Source organism: Chiloscyllium plagiosum, unplaced genomic scaffold (assembly GCF_037043375.1).
Source record: "Chiloscyllium plagiosum isolate Xiang-an unplaced genomic scaffold, Cpla_swu_hap1 HiC_scaffold_17, whole genome shotgun sequence".
Classification (NCBI taxonomy): Eukaryota; Metazoa; Chordata; class Chondrichthyes; order Orectolobiformes; family Hemiscylliidae; genus Chiloscyllium; species Chiloscyllium plagiosum.
This window is the reverse complement of record NW_028270155.1, coordinates 42,830,051-42,850,182: the sequence shown is the minus strand read 5'-3', so window position 1 is coordinate 42,850,182 and position 20,132 is coordinate 42,830,051. Positions and strand designations below refer to the sequence as shown.

Here is a 20,132-nt window from a genome sequence, read left to right as displayed (position 1 = left end):
TTGAATGATGTAATAATTCCTAATTATTGCCAATTTATTTTACACTAAAAGTATACTTCAATACATTTTTTAAATTTTAATTGTTCTTAGATTTTTATTTTAAGTTACTTTGTTGAGCTATGAAAACACAAATTAATTCCACAATTGAGCAATTTTTAAGGAATATTTCATTGAACACTTAAAATGCAATACCAGTGTAGGCTATGGGCCAAGCGCTGAGAAATGGGATTCCATTTACCTTCAACATTTATTCCCTTCATCACCAGTGGCAGCACTATGTGATCGAGGTGCACTGCAGTAACTCAGCAAGGCTCCTCTGACAGTCCCTTCCAAGCTCAGAACCTGTACCCTCGAGAAGGGCAAGAACAACAGATACAAAGGAACACAAGTAACTACAAGCTCCTCACAAAGCCGCACGCTATACGATCATAGAATTACATCGCCATTCCTTCACAGTTGCTGGGTCAAAATCCAGGAGCTCTCTTCCTATAACTGTGGATGTCCCAATAGTCCCAGCACTCCAATGGGTGCAGCACATCAAGAAGACTTGCACCTTTTTCTGGGCAACTAAAGAAGGTAATAAATACTGACCTAGCCAGTGACACTCTCATCCCATAAACAATAAGAAAAAGTTATAAACAATAGCAAGATTTCCTCCAATTTTTAGTTTTATGAAGCTCATGAAATTCATTTAAAAACAAATTGTTCAAGTTTGTTTAAAAAAAGTGATCATAGGAATCTTCTCTCAAGTTTTTCAACATCTCCAATATGTAATAGCAAAAATAAATTCTTGCAACTGTGATGTGAAGTGTGTGATTTATCAATATTTATTATAATTTAATTCATATTTTTGAGTTTCAAACTTGTGTGTCAGAAGGAGCTCGATAAGTTGTGGGTATTTTTATAGCTCTGCTGATTTTAAAACAGTGTTGGAGACTTCCTGAAGATTGGATTTTGATTTCATTGGGAGAATTTATACTGAACAAAATCAGTGGTGTAGCCCTCAGATGGAAAGATTCGGAAAAATATTAGGCTTAGGAAAATCACCCATGACTCAGAAAAAAGCTTTTTTGTTTCAGTTGAGGCAGTTTGTAGAAAGCTCAGTTGAAGTTAGATGGATAAAAGTGTTGCTCCTGAGAAAAGGAGGTTATTTTAAGATTGTTAGGAAAGAGGTTGCATCAGTGTAAGCAGTTTATCTTAAAAATTTCAGATTGGCAGTGTTTGGTTATAAATCAGAAGAGATTATTTGAGGCTGAGAAACTCTAAGCTCAGTTGTATAAAGGCACCAGGAAGAGGGTATCAGACTCTCAAGATGTGGAATTGAAGGAACAGTTAAATTAAGCCTTTCAGATTTGAAAAATAAAGGAATTCTCTGTGATGTTTGAGTACTGTAAAGGAGGACTTTTAGGATTAATGAGATTGTATTTTACCGTGTGTTTTGAAATCTTTAAATTTGTATTATATGTACATAACTGAAAACAAAATAGAATAATAAAATTTTGTTATAGGCTTCAGTTTTATTGCTAAACCCATATCTGTAACATCAATAACCATGGGTGAAGTGCTAGAGGACTGGAGGGTGGCTACTGTTGTGCCTTTATTTAAGAAAGGCTGTAAGGAGAAGCCTGGGAACTATAGACTAGTGGTGGATAAGTTGTTGGAGGTGATTCTGAAATTTAGGATTTACATGCATTTAGAGAGGGATATAGTGTCTCACAAACTAGATTTGAGTTTTTTGAAGAAGTAACCAAAAGGATTGATAAGGACAGAGTGGTAGACATTGTTTTCTTGGACTTTACTAAAGTCCTTGATAATGGCTTGGTTCTGCATGGTAGACTAATTAGTAAAGTTAGATCACATGAGATTCAGAGTGAGTTTGCCAGTTGGATACAAAGAAGACAGAGGGTGATGGCAGAGGATTGTTTTTCAGACTGGAGACCTATGACCTGCAGTGTTGCAAAGGACTTGTTACTGGGTCCACTTTTATTTGTTATTTATATAAATTATGTGTGAGAATATAGGAGACTTGGTTAGTAAGTTTGCGGATGACACCAAGATTGGTGATACAGTGAACAGTGAAGATGATTATCCAAGATTACAAGAGATCTTGATCATTTGGGTCAATAGACTGAGGAGTGGCAGTTGGAGTTTAATTTAGATAAGCTTGGTAAAACAAACAAAGGAAGGATTTGTACAGTAGCATTGTAGAACAGAGTGACATAGGGGTTCAGGTATATAATTTTTTTGAAATTTGCATCATACAGGATGGTTAATAAAGTATTTAGCATGCTCAGACCTTGGAGTATCGGAGTTGGGATGTATAATGAGGTTGTACAGGGCATTGGTGAGACCTGTCGAGCTGTGTGCAGTTCTGGTCACCCTGTTGCAGGAAAGATATTATTAAACTGGAGAAAAGATTTAGCAGAATGTTGCTGGGAGTGGAGGGTTTGAGTTTTAAACATAGGCTGGATAGGCTGGGAATTTTTTTTTACTGAAACTTAGAAGGTTAAGGGGTGACCTTATAGAGGTTTATAAATTAATGAGGGGCATAGATAAGGTGATAGCAAATATGTTTTTCCTAAGATGGGGAATTCAAACTAGGGAGCATATTTTCAGGGTGAGAGGAGAAAGATTTAAAAAGGTCAAGAGGGAAATTGTTTTTACACAGAGAGTGGTTAGTGTGTGGAATGAACTGCCCAAGGAAGTGGTGGATGCAGGTACAGTTACAATGTTTAAAAGACGTTTGTAAAAGTGCATGAATAGGAAAGGTTTGGAGGGATATGGGCCAACACAGGAAGGTGGGACTAGTTTCGTTTGGGAACATGGCCGGCATGGACGAGTTGGACCAAAGGGTCTGTTTCCATGCTGTTTGACTGTATTAAGTGTCTGTGTTTAAATGAAAGAGCATCTTGTTAAAATCAATGGGGAAACAAAATGTGATCTATCACGCCAGATTTCAGCCAGTAATACCATCAGCTGGTGTCATAAAGCTGACTGGATGATGGAATTCTGGATCAGTGGTGCTGGAAGAGCACAGCAATTCAGGCAGCATCCGAGGACAGGCAAAATCGACGTTTCGGGCAAAAGCCCTTCATCAGGAATAAAGGCAGAGAGCCTGAAGCGTGGAGAGATAAGCTAGAGGAGGGTGGGGGTGGAGATAGAGTAGCATAGAGTACAATAGGTCAGTGGGGGAGGAGATGAAGGTGATAGGTCAGGGAGGAGAGGGTGGAGTGGATAGGTAGAAAAGGAGCTGGGCAGGTCGGACAAGTCCGGACAAGTCAAGGGGACAGTGTTGCTGGAGGTTAGAAACTAAGATGAGGTGGGGGAAGGGGAAATGAGGAAGCTGTTGAAGTCCACATTGATGCCCTGGGGTTGAAGTGTTCCGAGGCGGAAGATGAGGCATTCTTCTTCCATGCGTCTGGTGGTGAGGGAGCGGCGGTGGAGGAGGCCCAGCACCTCCATATCCTCGGCAGAGTGGGAGGGGGAGTTGAAATGTTGGGCCACGGGGCGGTTTGGTTGATTGGTGCGGGTGTCTCGGAGATGTTCCCTAAAGCGCTCTGCTAGGAGGCGCCCAGTCTCCCCAATGTAGAGGAGACCACACCGGGATACAATAAATGATATTAGTGGATTTGCAGGTAAAACTTTGATGGATGTGGAAGGCTCCTTTAGGGCCTTGGATGGAGGTGAGGGAGGAGGTGTCGGCACAGGTTTTACAGTTCCTGCGGTGACAGGGGAAAGTGCCAGGATGGGAGGGTGGGTCGTAGGGGGGGCGTGGACCTGACCAGGTAGTCACGGAGGGAACGGTCTTTGCGGAAGGCGGAGAGGGGTGGGGAGGGAAATATATCGCTGGTGGTGGGGTCTGTTTGGAGGTGGCGGAAATGTCGGCGGATGATTTGGTTTATGCAAAGGTCACCTTTGCATAAACCAAACACCCTACCAACCTTCGCATAAACCAAACACCCTACCAACCTTCGCATAAACCAAATCATCCGCCGACATTTCCGCCACCTCCAAACAGACCCACCACCAGGGATATATTTCCCTCCCCACCCCTCTCCGCCTTCCGCAAAGACCGTTCCCTCCGTGACTACCTGGTCAGGTCCATGCCCCCTACGACCCACCCTCCCATCCTGGCACTTTCCTCTGCCACCGCAGGAACTGTAAAACCTGTGCCCACACCTCCTCCCTCACCTCCATCCAAGGCCCTAAAGGAACCTTCCACATCCATCAAAGTTTTACCTGCAAATCCACTAATATCATTTATTGTATCCGTTGCTCCCGATATGGTCTCCTCTACATTGGGGAGACTGGGCACCTCCTAGCAGAGTGCTTTAGGGAACATCTCCGAGACACGCGCACCAATAAACCAAACCGCCCCGTGGCCCAACATTTCAACTCCCCCTCCCACTCTGCCGAGGATATGGAGGTGCTGGACCGCCTCCACCGCCGCTCCCTCACCACCAGACGCATGGAAGAAGAATGCCTCATCTTCCGCCTCGGAACACTTCAACCCCAGGGCATTAATGTGGACTTCAACAGCTTCCTCATTTCCCCTTCCCCCACCTCATCCTAGTTTCTACCCTCCAGCAACACTGTCCCCTTAACTTGTCCAGACTTGTCCGACCTGCCCAGCTCCTTTTCCACCTATCCACTCCACCCTCCTCCTTGACCTATCACCTTCATCTCCTCCCCCACTGACCTATTGTACTCTATGCTACTCTATCCCCACCCCCACCCTCCTCTAGCTTATCTCTCCACGCTTCAGGCTCTCTGCCTTTATTCCTGATGAAGGGCTTTTGCCCGAAACGTCGATTTTGCCTGTCCTCGGATGCTGCCTGAATTGCTGTGCTCTTCCAGCACCACTGATCCAGAATCTGGTTTCCAGCATCTGCAGTCATTTTTACCTGGATGATGGAATTGTACAAACTTTGGCTTTGTCTTATACTAAAGATGCTCTCAAATAAGAGCACAAATGTATTAACAGTTTAAAGTGCCGATACATAGCTATGTTAAATAACTTTATTCTGAGCATTTTTATGATCACATCATTGCCAGTGAAAGCATAAAAGCAAGTTGTTAGGTTAGATTCTCTGCAGTGTGGCAAGAGGCCCAACAAGTGCACACTAATCCTCTGAAGAGTAACCCACCCAGACCCATTTCCCTCTGACTAATGCACCTAACACTATGGACAATTTAGCATGGCCAATCCACCTGATGTGCACATCTTTGGACTGTGGGAGGAAACCAGAGCACCCGGAGGAAACCCACACAGACACAGGGAGAATGTGCAAACTCCACACAGACAGTCGCCCAAGGCAGGAATTGAACCCAAGTCCCTGGCATTGTGAGGCAGCAGTGCTAACCACTGAGCCACCGTGCCACTCCAAAGCAGTCTTTCTTTCTCCCTGGCTCACTATTATCTTTCTCCTTGTCTTTCACTATGCTGCATCTCCTCCAATCATTCACTGCTTCCCCCTACTACAGTTATCAAGAAGGGACACTTGGCCCAAAACATTCACCTCTACGTTCTGTCCACAGATGCTTCCAGACCTGCTGAGTTTCTCAAGAAATTCCTGCTTTTGATTCAAATTTCTGCAATTCTTTGTCTTTTGTATCACCACAGTTCTTTGTTTTACTAGTACGGTTAGACCAGTTCAGGTTATGGTCAATGGAATTGTCAGTGCTAATGCCATTGAATGTGAAGGGCGATGGTTAGATTCTGACTTGGAGATAATCATCATTTGGTCCTTATGTGGTACGAATGTTTCTTGCCACTTGTCAGCCCAAGCCTGCAAATTTCCCTGGTCTTACTGTATTTGGAAATAGTCTGCTTCAGTAACTGAGGAGTCATGAATGGTTCTAAATGTTACACTATAATCATCAAACATCACTACTTCTGATCTTATGATGAATGCCCTTGATGAAGTAGCTGAAGATGGTTGTGCCAGGGATTAGTTTAGAATGAGGCAAATGATACTTAAAAGACAAATTTAAATAAAGGGAAGTAAAGGGAAAATACTGCAGATGCTTGAAATCTGAACCAAAAAAAATGTGCCGGGGAAAGAAAATATAAGTCTGGCAGCATAATAAAGAGGGAAACAGAGTTAATTTATCGAATTGAATATGACTTTTCTTTGAAATAGGTGAGCCCAGGCTTATTTAGGTTTTTCCAGCACTTCCTGTTTTTACTTAAGCTAAAGGAATGCAAAATGACAGGGTTTGATGAACTACATTGTAAGGTCGTGACTAAGTTAACAGAGAAAATTGCAGACAACCTAATAGTTATAATTCGGGACCTTGTGAAGAGTGGATGTGTGTCAGAGGACTGGCAAGTTGTCACTGTTGCTCTTGCTCTTAAAAGAGAGGAGCCAAACAAACAATTTCAGACCAGAGAGCTTCACATCTTTAGTAGGGAAATTTAGAAATTCTTAATCCTTTACTGGAGTTTTTAAAACTGCATATCTAGATAAGGAGAAAATAGTTAGGTGTATCTAATTTGCATTTAAAAACAGGAATGATGGTGCTTGACTAATGTTAGAACGCCCTGACTAGATATCTGACTTGTATGGAAGAAATGCAAAGGATGAACTTCAATAAAACCTATGACAAGGTATCATGAAGGAAATTATGTGAGAAGATTATCAGCTGTGGAATTTGGGCAAGTTTAGAAAACCTTGCTAAATATTGATTAGAGGAAAGGAAACAAATTTGGACATTATTTACAGAGTGACAAAGTATATTGCAGTGTCTCTAAAATTTAATTTCTAGGACTATTACAGTTCATTTTACATACTGTACCAATTGTGTAGGTTCTGATCGTGAGAAAGCAGTTCTATATTTGAAGTTAACACCAAAAGAGATGATATGATTAATTATTTAAGAGCAAAGGAAGCTGCAAGTCGGTATTGATAATATCGATCAATGGGAGGAAGGGTGTTAGGCGAGATTCATTATTGGTAAGTGTGAATTGTTTACTGATAATTAAGCAGAAAGAGCACTGGAAATTGATTAACCTAACTCAGGAATTAGTGCAAAGCAGAATAGTGCATTGCTGAAAATGTGTTGCTGGAAAAGCGCAGCAGGTCAGGCAGCATCCAAGGAGCAGGAGAATCGACGTTTCGGGCATGAGCCCTTCTTCGGGAATGAGGAAAGTGTGCCAAGCAGGCTAAGATAAAAGGGAGGATGGACTTGGGGGAGGGGCATTGGAAATGCGATAGGTGGAAGGAGGTTAAGGTGAGGGTGATAGGCCAGAGTGGGGGCGGGGGTGGAGAGGTCAGGAAGAAGATTGCAGGTTAGGAAGGTAGTGCTGAGTTCGAGGGTTGGGACTGAGACAAGGTGGGGGGTGGGGAAATGAGGAAACTGGAGAAATCTGAGTTCATCCCTTGTGGTTGGAGGGTTCCGAGGCGGAAGCTGAGGCACTCTTCCTCCAGGCGTCGTGTTGCCATGGTCTGGCGATGGAGGATGTCCTTGGTGGAGTGGGAGGGGGAGTTGAAGTGTTGAGCCACGGGGTGGTTGGGTTGGTTGGTCCGGGTGTCCCAGAGGTGTTCTCTGAAACATTCCGCAAGTAGGCAGCCTGTCTCCCCAATATAGAGGAGGCCACATCGGGTGCAGCGGATGCAGTAAATGATGAGTGTGGAGGTGCAGGTGAATTTGTGGCGGATATGGAAGGAGCCCTTGGATCACCCCCCATCTTTTCCTCCACTACATCGATGACTGTATCGGCGCTGCCTCGTGCTCCCACGAGGAGGTTGAATAGTTCATCCACTTTACTTCCACCCCGATCTCAAATTTACCTGGACCATCTCAGACTCCTCCCTCCTCTTCCTAGACACCTCCATTTCTATCTCGGGCGACCGAATCAACACGGACATTTACTATAAACCGACCGACTCCCACAGCTACCTAGACTACAGCTCCTCCCACCCTGCCTCCTGTAAAAACACCATCCCATATTCCCAATTCCTTCATCTCCACCGCATCTGCTCCCAGGAGGACCAGTTCCAATACCGTACAACCCAAATGGCCTCCTCCTTCAAAGACCGCGATTTCCCCCCAGACGTGGTCGACGATGCTTTCCACCGCATCTCCTCCACTTCCTGCTCCCCTGCCCTTGAGCCCCGCCCCTCCAATCACCACCAGGATAGAGCTCCACTGGTTCTCACCTACCACCCCACCAACCTCCATATACATCGTATCATCCGCCGTCATTTCCGCCACCTCCAAACGGACCCCACCACCAGGGATATATTTCCCTCCCCTCCCCTATCCACGTTCCGAAAAGACCACTCCCTCTGTGACTCCCTCGTCAGGTCCACACCCTCCACCAACCCAACCTCCACTCCTGGCACCTTCCCCTGCAACCGCAAGAAATGCAAAGCTTGCGCCCACACCTCCCCCCTTACTTCCCTCCAAGGCCCCAAGGGATCCTTCCATATCCGCCACATATTCACCTGCACCTCCACACACATCATTTACTGCATCCGCTGCACTAGATGTGGCCTCCTATATTGGGGAGACCGGCCACCTACTTGCGGAACGTTTCAGAGAACACTTCTGGGACACCTGGACCGACCAACCCAACCACCCTGTGGCTCAACACTTCAACTCTCCCTCCCACTCCACCAAGGATATGCAGGTCCTTGGACTCCTCCATAGCAACACGACCATAGCTGGAGGAAGAGCGCCTCATCTTCCACCTAGGAACCCTCCAACCACAAGGGATGAACTCAGATTTCTCCAGTTTCCTCATTTCCCCTCCCCCCACCTTGTCTCTGTCCCAACCCTCGAACTCAGCACCACCTTCCTAACCTGCAATCTTCTTCCTGACCTCTCCGCCCCCACCCCACTCCGGTCTATCACCCTCACCTTAACCTCCTTCCACCTAACGCATTTCCAATGCTCCTCCCCCAAGTCCCTCCTCCCTACCTTTTATCTTAGCCTGCTTGGCATACTTTCCTCATTCCTGAAGAAGGGCTCATGCCCGAAACGTCGATTCTCCTGCTCCTTGGATGCTGCATGACCTGCTGCGCTTTTCCAGCAACACATTTTCAGCTCTGATCTCCAGCATCTGCAGTCCTCACTTTCTCCTAGAATAATGCATTGCACTAATAAGGGTAGATCCTTGCAGTACTTCCAATCAGTATCACAGAGGATTAATGTAGGGCTTTGCTGAAGATAAATGAGTGTTACTAAATCTACAGCTGAATAACAACCTCCTCCATTTTTCTTCTTTGTCCTGGCTCTTCACCAATTCCCCTCCCCCGCCCCCTTTCTCCCAGCCCCAGTCCGTGTCACAAAGAAGTTTTTGTGGTTGATGTGACACTGGGATTAGAATTCACTTTACATGTACCTAAGCTTCTGTTGCACATTTTAGATTGCATTGTTTTTTTTTCACTTTGTTGCCTGGTCTGGAGACAAACACACAGTCTGTTTTCAAGATCCAGGATTGCTATATGGTGACTCATTCTGCAGAACAGACCTGGATCTCTAATTGTGCACAAAAGCTGCTGCAAGAAAGCAGTGCACCAGCAGGGATAACTGTAGAGTTGCAGATGAGAGTGGGTTGAAAGAACACCTACACAAAACCTTTGTCAGATAGAATCTGCAGAACAGAGACAGAAAGCACCAACATGTAAAACACTAAGATGATGGAGCACTGAAAAATTACAACTAAGATACCCTCTTGTTGTTTATTGCAATATTACTACATGGAGTTCAATTAAAACATTGCATGATACCAGACTGATTTTTTCTTTTGTTTACATAAGGACTGCCACTTTAAAAATTGCTGAGATGGTCTATTGTGCATTCTGTGTCAGTGAATAGTTTAATTTAGCTGAATCTGGTATAATTCTATTTTTTCTCAAAATCTTTGGGTCTTGTTCATTCACCATTGGGAAGACTGCAGTATTTTGGTACAGCAAGCTCCTTTCTTTATTTATATGTGAGTAGTTGCTACAGACATGTCGAGGATAATCCCTTAATGACCATATCCTTGTTTGTCGAAAATATTTTCTCAGGCAAACATTGCTTAAAATATATCCTTGGCTTTGTCCTTTTCATCTTTCTTCAATTTGTTCAGCATTTAATCTTATCACAATAATTGCAAATAATTTTACTTTATTGCATTAAGGATCATAAAATTCAAATGTAAAGAATTTACCTATTAATATGGTAAGAGTTTCATGCAAGTTCTTGGGTCCACCTAGCCCTGCTTTGATTTTGTTCTGCTCAGTAGAGGTAAATACCACAATTTGCACCTTATATGTCTACTTGAGGCAAGTTTGGAAAATGTTGCAATATGGTTAAAAATGGAAAATGTACCATAAGCGAAATAATTGAAAACATTGTCCAAACACATTGATTTGAAGCGTTCCAAGATAAGCATGGACAAAACAATTCAATAAGCAGAGTTGGAGTTGGGTTAAGGTGAAGATTGGATGAGTAGGAACTCGTTTTGAGTGGAATAGCAAGAAGGGTTGCAGATCAGTCAGGATCGGCAGTACCAAAAGACCTTGTTAACGCATTCAGTTAGGTTGATTTAAGAAAAGAGAGTTCATAATGGCTGCATGAGTACTGTGCATTATGTGCTAATGGCACTGCCCTTGTCGAACATTATAAACACACACAGAGAATCATACAGTGAAAAATGTTTTTCAAAGAAAATAGGATCTTCTACTTGCTATGTAAACATATGGAATTTGAAACCACAAAGTTCATTCAGTTTTGAATTATTTCTAAATTTAAGGAAATAAATAGAGTCATAGAGATGTACAGCATGGAAACAGACCCTTCGGTCCACCCCGTCCATGCCGACCAGATAAAGTAATTAACCTTCGATTTGCTAAACAATAGATTGGATTTTGTTGTCTGCAACAAATGGATGCTGTCACATGTACATACTCTTGTACCTGGCCGCAGACTTCCCATGAATTTTACAATGGAGCTCATTATAGACCAACAAAGTGTAAGAGTACTTTTTGCAGGAGACATGGGAACGTTTGTGTCATTTTATCCAATCAGATTGAAGAATTGCAAATGCGTAGTAAAATATGAAATCGAAGAGATCAAGTAGAATGTTTAATTAATTTCTAAATTGGATACAGAAAATGAGATAAAGTGGAGGAAAGAAAATGGAATTAAGCATTGCGAGGTATTAAAAAAGCGAAATTAATTTTTTGTCATTTTTAATCTCCAGCAATCGTTAAGATAATGAAGTAATGAGACTGTCAGTGTTATTTTTCTGTACCAGGGAAACGTTTGGACAATAATGATGTGATAACTATTGACTAAAAATGTACTTACTCTGCAGTGGCCAAATCCTAACATTTTTGGTGAGGTTCGTAAGTATATCTCACCTTAGAAATCCATGAAGTTGTGATACTATGTATTTCAATGTCAGTCTCTCAGTGAAATGTTGTCAGACCAAGGGTTCTAGAGAGGTAAGACAACTTGGACAGCGGTTTTCCTGATTTTTCTCCTTTAGCTATGCCTGTGCGGTTACCAGAAATTGTTCTGTAACTGACACTTTGACAACACTGAACACTTAGTCTCATCAGTATTTCTACACGAAAATCCAACTTGTATTTTCAGTATATTTACATGTATTTTGTGCAGGACCTGAGTGTAATAAAACTAAAGCATTTTGTGCATGACCGATGATGGTATTGGCTTCTTTCAAACCATGTAACCACTAGTAATGCACATGCTGTGGTCCTGAGCAGGGAACGTGTATCATCTCTGATGCATTGGGTTGCTTATCCTGTCAGCATCAATGTATGTGATTTGTCATGTGCTAAGATTTTAAACTGATCGAGATTGTTTAGGAAAAAAAGCATAAAATAGATCCAAGGGCTCTGCCAATAACAAGAAAATTAGCCAGTATGTCCACTTTTGCCACTGTTCTGCACCAAATTCTGCCTATACTGCGAAGTGGTGCTGAGTTATCATGAAAAGTTATTTTAACTGCTTACATTCTCTTATTTAATTGCAATTTTCCTTTTTTACTTTTCTGACCATGCAACATTTCCCAGTTGCAAAGTATGCCAGAGCAAGAAATAAAGGGAAAACTCCATTTAGAAATGAGATGTGATTTAAAAAAAACCTTTGTGTTAAGAGAATATGAAGTAATATGAAATTGAATCACATAGTTTGAAACTTCATTTCAATGAACAGTCCATGTCTTGTTGCATTTGAATTTTCTTGATTATTCTGGTCTATTTTCAGCTGGACAACTCAGCCAATCAGCACATTTTGCACTACAGCTGCCCTATGTAGTCCTTGGCCTAGGACGTAGTGCAAACTTTCTCGACCATCTCTATGTTGGCATTCCTCGACCTCAAGGAGAAAAGGTAGTAACCCAACAATTATGGCATGAAGTTAGGAGCTTCTGTCTCTCCATCATTATATGGTAATATGTTCCTATTTATTTGATGGTCAGTGTGCACTTCAAATTTGTCCTAATGGTTTTGGATATTCTTAATATCCTAATTAAGAATCTTACTCTTAATTTTTAAGAATTCATTCGTAATTTAGCATTTATTCTTAATGCTAGATTTAGAAACACTGTTGACATTACAAAGCTGCGAATGAGCAATGAACAAAATCTCCTTATACACCTACAAAATATAAACACCTACAACAAATAAAATACATAATTACAACTGTAACAAAATCTCTGATAAAAGTAGGACTGTTTCCTCTACAGAACATAGAGGGTGAAATCAATTTGAGTCACCCAAAGAACTGTAGTCTCCACACATGATTGACAATACTGAATTATTACTACTCTGGCAGAGCTGGTAGTGTGACCATTAGTAGCCTTGTAAAAGGGAATAAAAGGCTTTGTTGTATAGATTTTTACGTAGATAAATTTTAAAGCCTTGTCATACATGTTTTTAAGATTCCTTTCCATCATCCATCATTCTTGATTGAGAAAATTGATTATTTATGTTCATTACATTCTCAAGCCCTTGCCAATTCTGTAAAGGAAAAATATATATGGTTACAGACAGAAAGAGGAATGGTAGAATGTGAATTGTATAGTCACGAAGACAGCACAGAGATACAGACTGAATTGCACTGTAACAATTCTGTGATTTTGTGATTCTCACGCGAACCAGTGTTTTTCACAAATATGTGGATTTTTGTCTGTGCATTGAAGCAATAGTTGTGCTCAAATTGGGAGTCACCTTTATACAAGAAAAATTAAATCATTTAAGTATTTTCCTTTTTAGTTTCTGGTAATCAATAAGAAAATAGAAAAGTAAATAATTGATATACCTTTTTCCTTTGAGTATTTTTCTTATAATTTTTGTTAGTATCTTCTTCATCCAATCCTTCCCAAGTACCCATCATTTGACTTTGGCCTGCAGGCTGAATGTAATTGTTTTGACACAGCAAATTCCTGGGAACTTTGAGTGTGTGCAATGTTGGCTTTACTGGTTTATTTTTACAAATATTATAAAGTTGTATCTGAATACGATACATGAAAGGAATGCTGTGTAACTAGAAGATGTGCTTTTAAATGTTCTCTGTTTGAATGAACGGTACATCTTTAGACAAAAAAAACTTTCCTTACTAATTACTTTCTATCTTATTTCCCTGTTAGTCTATAAGAAAACAAGAATGGACAGCTATTATTCCAAATTCTCAACTTATAGTCATTCCATATCCTCATAACTCACCAAAAAGGTAATATTTACATTTTTATATCTCTGTAAAGTCTCTGAAAAACATTTAGCACAAGTATTTTGAAAATTGTCAGTCAGCTTTTGTTCCTGGTAGCTTAGAAAGTCAGACTAATCCTCCCAATAACTCTGTATGTTAGCCAAGGTTCACTCTAAATGATTACTCAATTCTAAATGATATGGATCAGTTTTAATATAAGGAATATTTTGAAGAACACTTGAATTTCCTCACAAATGAGTGACTTGCTATCTGGCATAGTAATTTTAGACTATTACATTTGTCTAATTTAGCAATCTTTTTTGGGTATAGATCTCTCTAAACTAAGAGGTGTATCCTTCTTAGTTTTATGTACAACTGGCATTATGATTTCAAAAGCTTCCCAAGAGTGCACATTTTAGCCAAGCCCACTATTTCATTTTGGGTAGGAAATAATGTCAAGTGAACCTGCAGCTCTGGGTTCAATGTGATTTATTCTCGATATACCCAAACATAATATGCTGTATTCCGATTTTAAAATGCTAGAAAGTAAGTTTATTTTGGACCAGATTTTGCTTAAACAAAGAATCTCTCACTAGCATTCTGTTAGACTTGTTTGTGCACATTGGGTTTTAACATTCTTTTGTCCATGAAGTTGCTATGTTTTCAAGCTGATCATTTCTGAAACTATTGCTTTTCAAACTAAATACAGCTTGAATTTTGCAGTATAGCATAACAGTATGACTATCAACACTTGTCATTCTTAAGAATTTGGCTTTTTTTGGGCTTTGGGAATCACAGGCTAGGCCAGTGATTATTGTGCAGCACGAACTAACACCCTAATTAAAAGTTGGTGGTGACTTGCCTTTTTGAGGCCCTGTAGTCATTGTGGTGTAAGAGCACTCACAGTGATGTTAAAGATAACTTCTGGCAATAGAATTGTGCAGTTAGATGCAATATTAAATGCAGAAATTAGGAAACTCCTATCCAGATTTCTTTGCTCCTCCAGAAGCTGCAGTATGCTGATAGCACACCATGACTCAGCATTTAAATATGTGAATGGCATAATGTTGCAATGTTTATCCATTACATAGCATTGTGTCCCGACCTTTGATCCATACAGTCTGGATTTTAACCCCACCTGTTCCAGAGGTTGTCATAACATATCCAAATAGTTTGTTTGAGAATATCTAAAATGGTTGACTGACCCATTCAAGAGCAAATGTTTTTTCTAATCGCAACATCAAAGTTGGTAATTACTGCCAACCAACTTTTCTCATGCTGATTTATAGGTATCGTCTTCAGATTTGTTGGAGGTTTGAATAAAATGAATCATCTTTTGCTTTGTTTCTTTGAAATTGTGAGAGTTTAAAATATCAAATTTTCCTCTCTTTATTTCATTGAAGCTAAATGTTCTAACTCCCAACTTCCTGGTTTAGGCTTTGTATTCCCCAGTAAGGATGCTTCTGCTGCTCATGTAGGTCCCAGACCTTTTTATAGATGGGCGCTGCACTGTTTCAATTCTCTGGTTTGCACATTAGTGTACTAACAATCAGAAGATGGGTTCTTATGCTCCCCTGCTGGTGACTTTGGAGTCAGAGAGCCTGTTAAATTCCCCAAGTGAGCTACCACCTGGCCCAACAACCCTGGACAGCTGTAATTCGATACTGCAATGTATTAGGCCAGCTATCCATCCTTAACCCGAGTAGGACCATTAAGAGACAATTAATGACGAATTGCAGGTGCACCCTCAATTTTTGGGGTTGAAGAGCAGTGGAAGGACCCAGAATATTATCCTACTCTAACCTTAGGCAGGAAATAGGGAGGGTGCCTCCTTTTCACAATAGACACATCTCCACAAGATTTGGCTCCTATGGAGGCTCCTCCTCTTCCTCTCCACCAATGCCCCCTTTTAAGCTCCCAAATGCCACTCCCTCAGGCCTGGCAAATAAAAATGTTGAAGAAACCAGTAATGAATAAAGCACTAAGAAAACAGTAGTCAAGATCCATAAAATATAAGTTTGGCCTCCTTAAAATAGCTAATTTGTAAAGGTTCAATGAGCTCGTTTTGCTTTTGTATTCTGCATTTCTACTCATATAATCTAAGGTTCTTGTGTGGGTTTTTAACATCCTTACCAACTGACTTCCCATTTTTTAAGAACTCTGAAATTATTATCATGACATTTTCAAAAAATATTTTACCATTTTCAATTTTCATAAAATTTGCAGATCCACAGAATCCTGAAAGTGCCCACAAGGAAGCATATGCCATGCTTGCCTTTTATTAGTTAAGGCATTGAATACAAGAGTCAGGAAGTGATGTTGCAGGTTTACAGAACTTTGGTTAGTCTGCACTTACAGTATTGTGTTCAGTTCTGGTCGCCACGTTACAGGAAGGATGTGGATGCTTTGGAGAGGGTACTGAAGAGGCTTACCAGGGTGATGCCTAGATTAGAGGATTTGAGCTATAAGGAGAGGCTGGATGAACTAGAGTTGTTTTCTCTGGAGCAGCGGAGGCTGAGGGATAACTTGATAGAAGTGTATGGAATTATGAAAGGCAAAAATAGGGTTGACAGTCAGAATCTTTTTCCCAAAGTTGAAATACCTAATACTAGTATCTAATACTAGCATGCATTTAAGGTAAGGTGGGGGGGAGGGGGCATTCAAAAGAGATGTGAGGGGCAGGTTTTTAACACAGTCTTAGGTGCCTGGAAAGCGCTGCCAGGAGTGGTAGTGGAGGCAGATACAATAGAGGTGTTTAAGGGGCTTTTACTTAAGTACATGAATAACTAAGGAATGTAGGGATATGGACCATCGACGGGCAGAAGGTACTAGTTTAATATGGCATCATGTTCAGCACAACATCTTGAGCCAAAAGGCTGTTCTGGGCTGTACTCTTCTATGTTCTAAAACATCTACCTTCCAAATCTACTAAATTGTTTCTGTCCCTTGAAGTGACTTATCAAAGCTAGGAAAAATGAGATTAGGATAAAATAACAGAGCACTTAGTGCATAAATACAATGCAGGCTATGATGCTGAGATATGCATGTCTGGCAATTTGTGGCTTCGGCTGCAGATTTGTGCTGAGTTAAATGATCTCAAAAAGCAGTGGCGGAAGCAGTGTTGGTATTATTGTTGGATAATTACGGAGTATAAAAACCATTATCATGTTGCTGACTGCAATCCAGAGACTCATCCTGAAATGTTATAATAACCTTCAATGGTCATGTGGTTAGTTAATGGATGTTCTGCTAACAAATGAAGAAGGCCATTTAGGAAAGATAGTAAAGTTCAGTTAGCACCCATGGTACTGCACTTCCTCATCATTCTGTACCTTTAAGAAAAGAAAGAGGAGCTTTGTACTTTCAGTTAAGTGTCCTTAACTAATTCAGAAAGTCAATCAAGTTATGCTAATCCTTAACAAATTATTGACTCGGCTTCAGCTTGAATATCATGTCGTGTTCTAGGCACATGAAAAATGCCAAGTATGTCAGATCCTTCATGTTGCAAAGTTGGTGTTTGTAAAACTGTAAAATGAGGAAAGCATTGTGTGGTCTCTTTAAAAGGTAGTGTTTTTTCTGTGTTTGGATTTTTAAAAAATGTAGGTCTGTGAGCAGCTTGGGGTTTGCAGGTGCACAGAGAGCACCCAAATTTAAACACTTGTATTAAAAGGCTGTACGGTTAGTAGACCAAGCAGCACTTTTCCCAAGACAACAAGTTTTAAATTTCGCCAATCAATTTAAACCAGGCCCTTAGATACCAAAAATCTATCAAATTTAAATCTGATGATTTTGACAACCTAGGACCAACGCGATTGTAAAAATATTGATTGGTCATCGAGGTTATAAAAGAAGGGGGCAGTTAAAAACTCGTTAGAGCAAACTGCCATCTGCTGAGATAACAGCTTTCAGCTTTTAGAGAAAGCACCATCTGTTTACCAGAGTACCACGGCACACCATCTAAATTCCTGACACAAGAATCTGCAGCGAAAACATTCCTGAAAGAAGGATCAGCAGAGAAGACACACCAAGTTCCAGAAGACTCAGAACCTGGCAGTAATTTCAAGAGACTAAATTTGTTGTTTTGGGGTATAAGTGGGGCTTGTATTTATAGGAACAGCATACCTTTAGACTCTTGTGTTATTCAGGAACATTTAGCAGTTGGGGGAATTGCTCGGTCTGTTAATAATTCAGTTAGTTTGTCCACTGTTACAGTTAGATAAATGAATTGTTATTTGTAGATTGTAAAGTGAGTGTCAGGAATTTCTTTTACTTAACTAGGGCAGCACGGTGTCTCAGTGGTTAGCATTGCTGCCTCTCAGCACTAGGAACCTGGCTTCAATTCCAGCCTCGCGCGACTGTCTGCGTGGGTTTCCTCCCACAATCCAAAAATGTGCAGGTTGAGTGGATTGGCCCAAGTCAAGTTAAATTGTCCATAGTGATAGGTGCATGAGTAGGGGAATGGGTCTGGATGGCTTACTCTTCAGAGGGTCGGTGTGGACTTGTTGGGTCGCAGGGCCTGTTTCTGCACTGTAGGGAATTAATCTGAAAAAATGGATTACACTCCTTCTCACAACCCTTTTAACAGATAGGGCGAGGCATTTCCCTTTGGGTGATTTAGTTCTCAGAGAGGGTATGTCAACCTCCACTTTATAACACTTAGAAACTCAGCAAAACAAGTCTATTCTGATGCTAAACAAGATGAGGAACTTCAGTCTTGTCAACCTCATATTTGTGTCTCCTTAACTAATAAAAAATCCCACGGTGTTTTACAAAAGTGATTATAAAGCAAAATTTGTTTCCAAGCCAGGTTATATTAGGGCAGATGCTCCAAGTTCGTTTTTTTTAAAAAACTTTTTTTACATGCATCTTTCAAGGAGAAAAAGGAGGTAGAGAGTGTGAAACTTTTAGGACATGTCCACCATTTGTGAGGAGATTACTAATAGGATGTTGAAGAGGGCAGAGTTAATGGGGCACAGATGTCTTGATTGTTTGTGGAGCTTGAAGTCAAGAAAGGATTTGAAAAGGAGAGAAATTCAGAATCAAGACACTGCTTAACCTGGAGCCATTATAGGTCATTGAGCAAAAGGGTAATGTTTAAGGAGGACTTGGTGCAAATAAGCACACTGGAAACAGCCTTGGATGTATTTTTTATGCTTTCAGAAGTGTCATAATTTGGAACAAGTTGCAAAACAGAAAAGAAGCAAATACCAACAAAATTTAAGTGGGCACCAATTTTTTTTTCTTTTAAAAATGATATTGTTTCAATTGAAACACTAACTTCATTTTCTTTTCTTTTCACAGCTGGAGTGCCAAGTTATATTTGACGCCCAGTAATATTGTATTACTTACAGCTATAGCCTTAATTGGAGTCTGTGTTTTCATTTTGGCTATAATCGGCATTTTACACTGGCAGGAGAAGGTACTTTTGAAATTTCAGTTGATGTTTACATCTAATGTACAGATTGGTGTTTTATACATCAGTTATTAGTTCTGAGGTCTGCAAGCTGTCACATTTATGACTAATCAGTAGATTCTGTCATGGTCAAATCAATTGTTATGTTCATTTACCTTAATTTCAGTTGATGTTTACATCTAATGTACAGATTGGTGTTTTATACATCAGTTATTAGTTCTGAGGTCTGCAAGCTGTCACATTTATGACTAATCAGTAGATTCTGTCATGGTCAAATCAATTGTTATGTTCATTTACCTTAATTTCTGTTGATGTTTTCAGTATTTAACAGCACAGGATTACTAATTGATTACTTCTGTTGTGCTGTGCAGCACTATTTCTTAGAAAAATTCGTAAGTTAAATAGTATGATTATCCATTATAGCAAATTTACTGAAGCTGCATAAAAAGGAAGCATGGTCCAACAGTAAGGTTTAGAGCCTTGTGACCCATAGTTACTTTAAGTGCCATTATTCAGGTTATATACCAGCTTTCTTTTTCTGGGCATTGACTCAGGCTGACCCTGATTGACCACCCAACAATTAAAATGATTTTCTGACCCATTATTCTCCCCGCCATAAATACTAACTACTTGACACCTCTAACAATGCCCTTCTCTTCTCCTACCGCACTCTATCTGTCACTAAAACTCCTTTATGCCTTTTATCCTGCTATAAAATCATTTTCCCCGACTCTGGTTACCGGTGCATCCCAGTCTTATTTCACCACATTATTGGTTGTTATGCTTTGGCTGGTAGCCCTATACTCGAGAAAAGCTTCCCTAAATACTATCATCTCTCCTTTCTTAATCTGTCCATAATACACACTTCTTCAACTAAGCTTTTGGTGACCCTTTTAATATTTCATCCATTTTGTATTGTCCCTCTGTGAACATTCTTCAGTCATTTTTCTGAACTAAATTGGCTGTCTAAATTCAATACACAGCTTAGGTTGTTATTAAGTGCAAGACAGTAAATTTACCTTAGTCTGTTGGAATTCCTTTATTCCACAAG

The 20,132-nt window shown here is 40.6% G+C and overlaps 1 protein-coding gene across 1 annotated transcript in view; it reads left to right on the top strand.

Moving 5' to 3' along the window:
* The window catches only part of itfg1 (integrin alpha FG-GAP repeat containing 1), a 237,556-nt gene that overhangs the window by 205,416 nt on the left and 12,008 nt on the right, over positions 1–20,132 (top strand). The window contains exons 15-17 of the mRNA XM_043706920.2: positions 12,226–12,350; positions 13,610–13,692; positions 18,970–19,087. Coding sequence (XP_043562855.2) covers positions 12,226–12,350; positions 13,610–13,692; positions 18,970–19,087 — 326 coding nt within the window. The remainder of the gene's footprint in view (positions 1–12,225; positions 12,351–13,609; positions 13,693–18,969; positions 19,088–20,132) is intronic.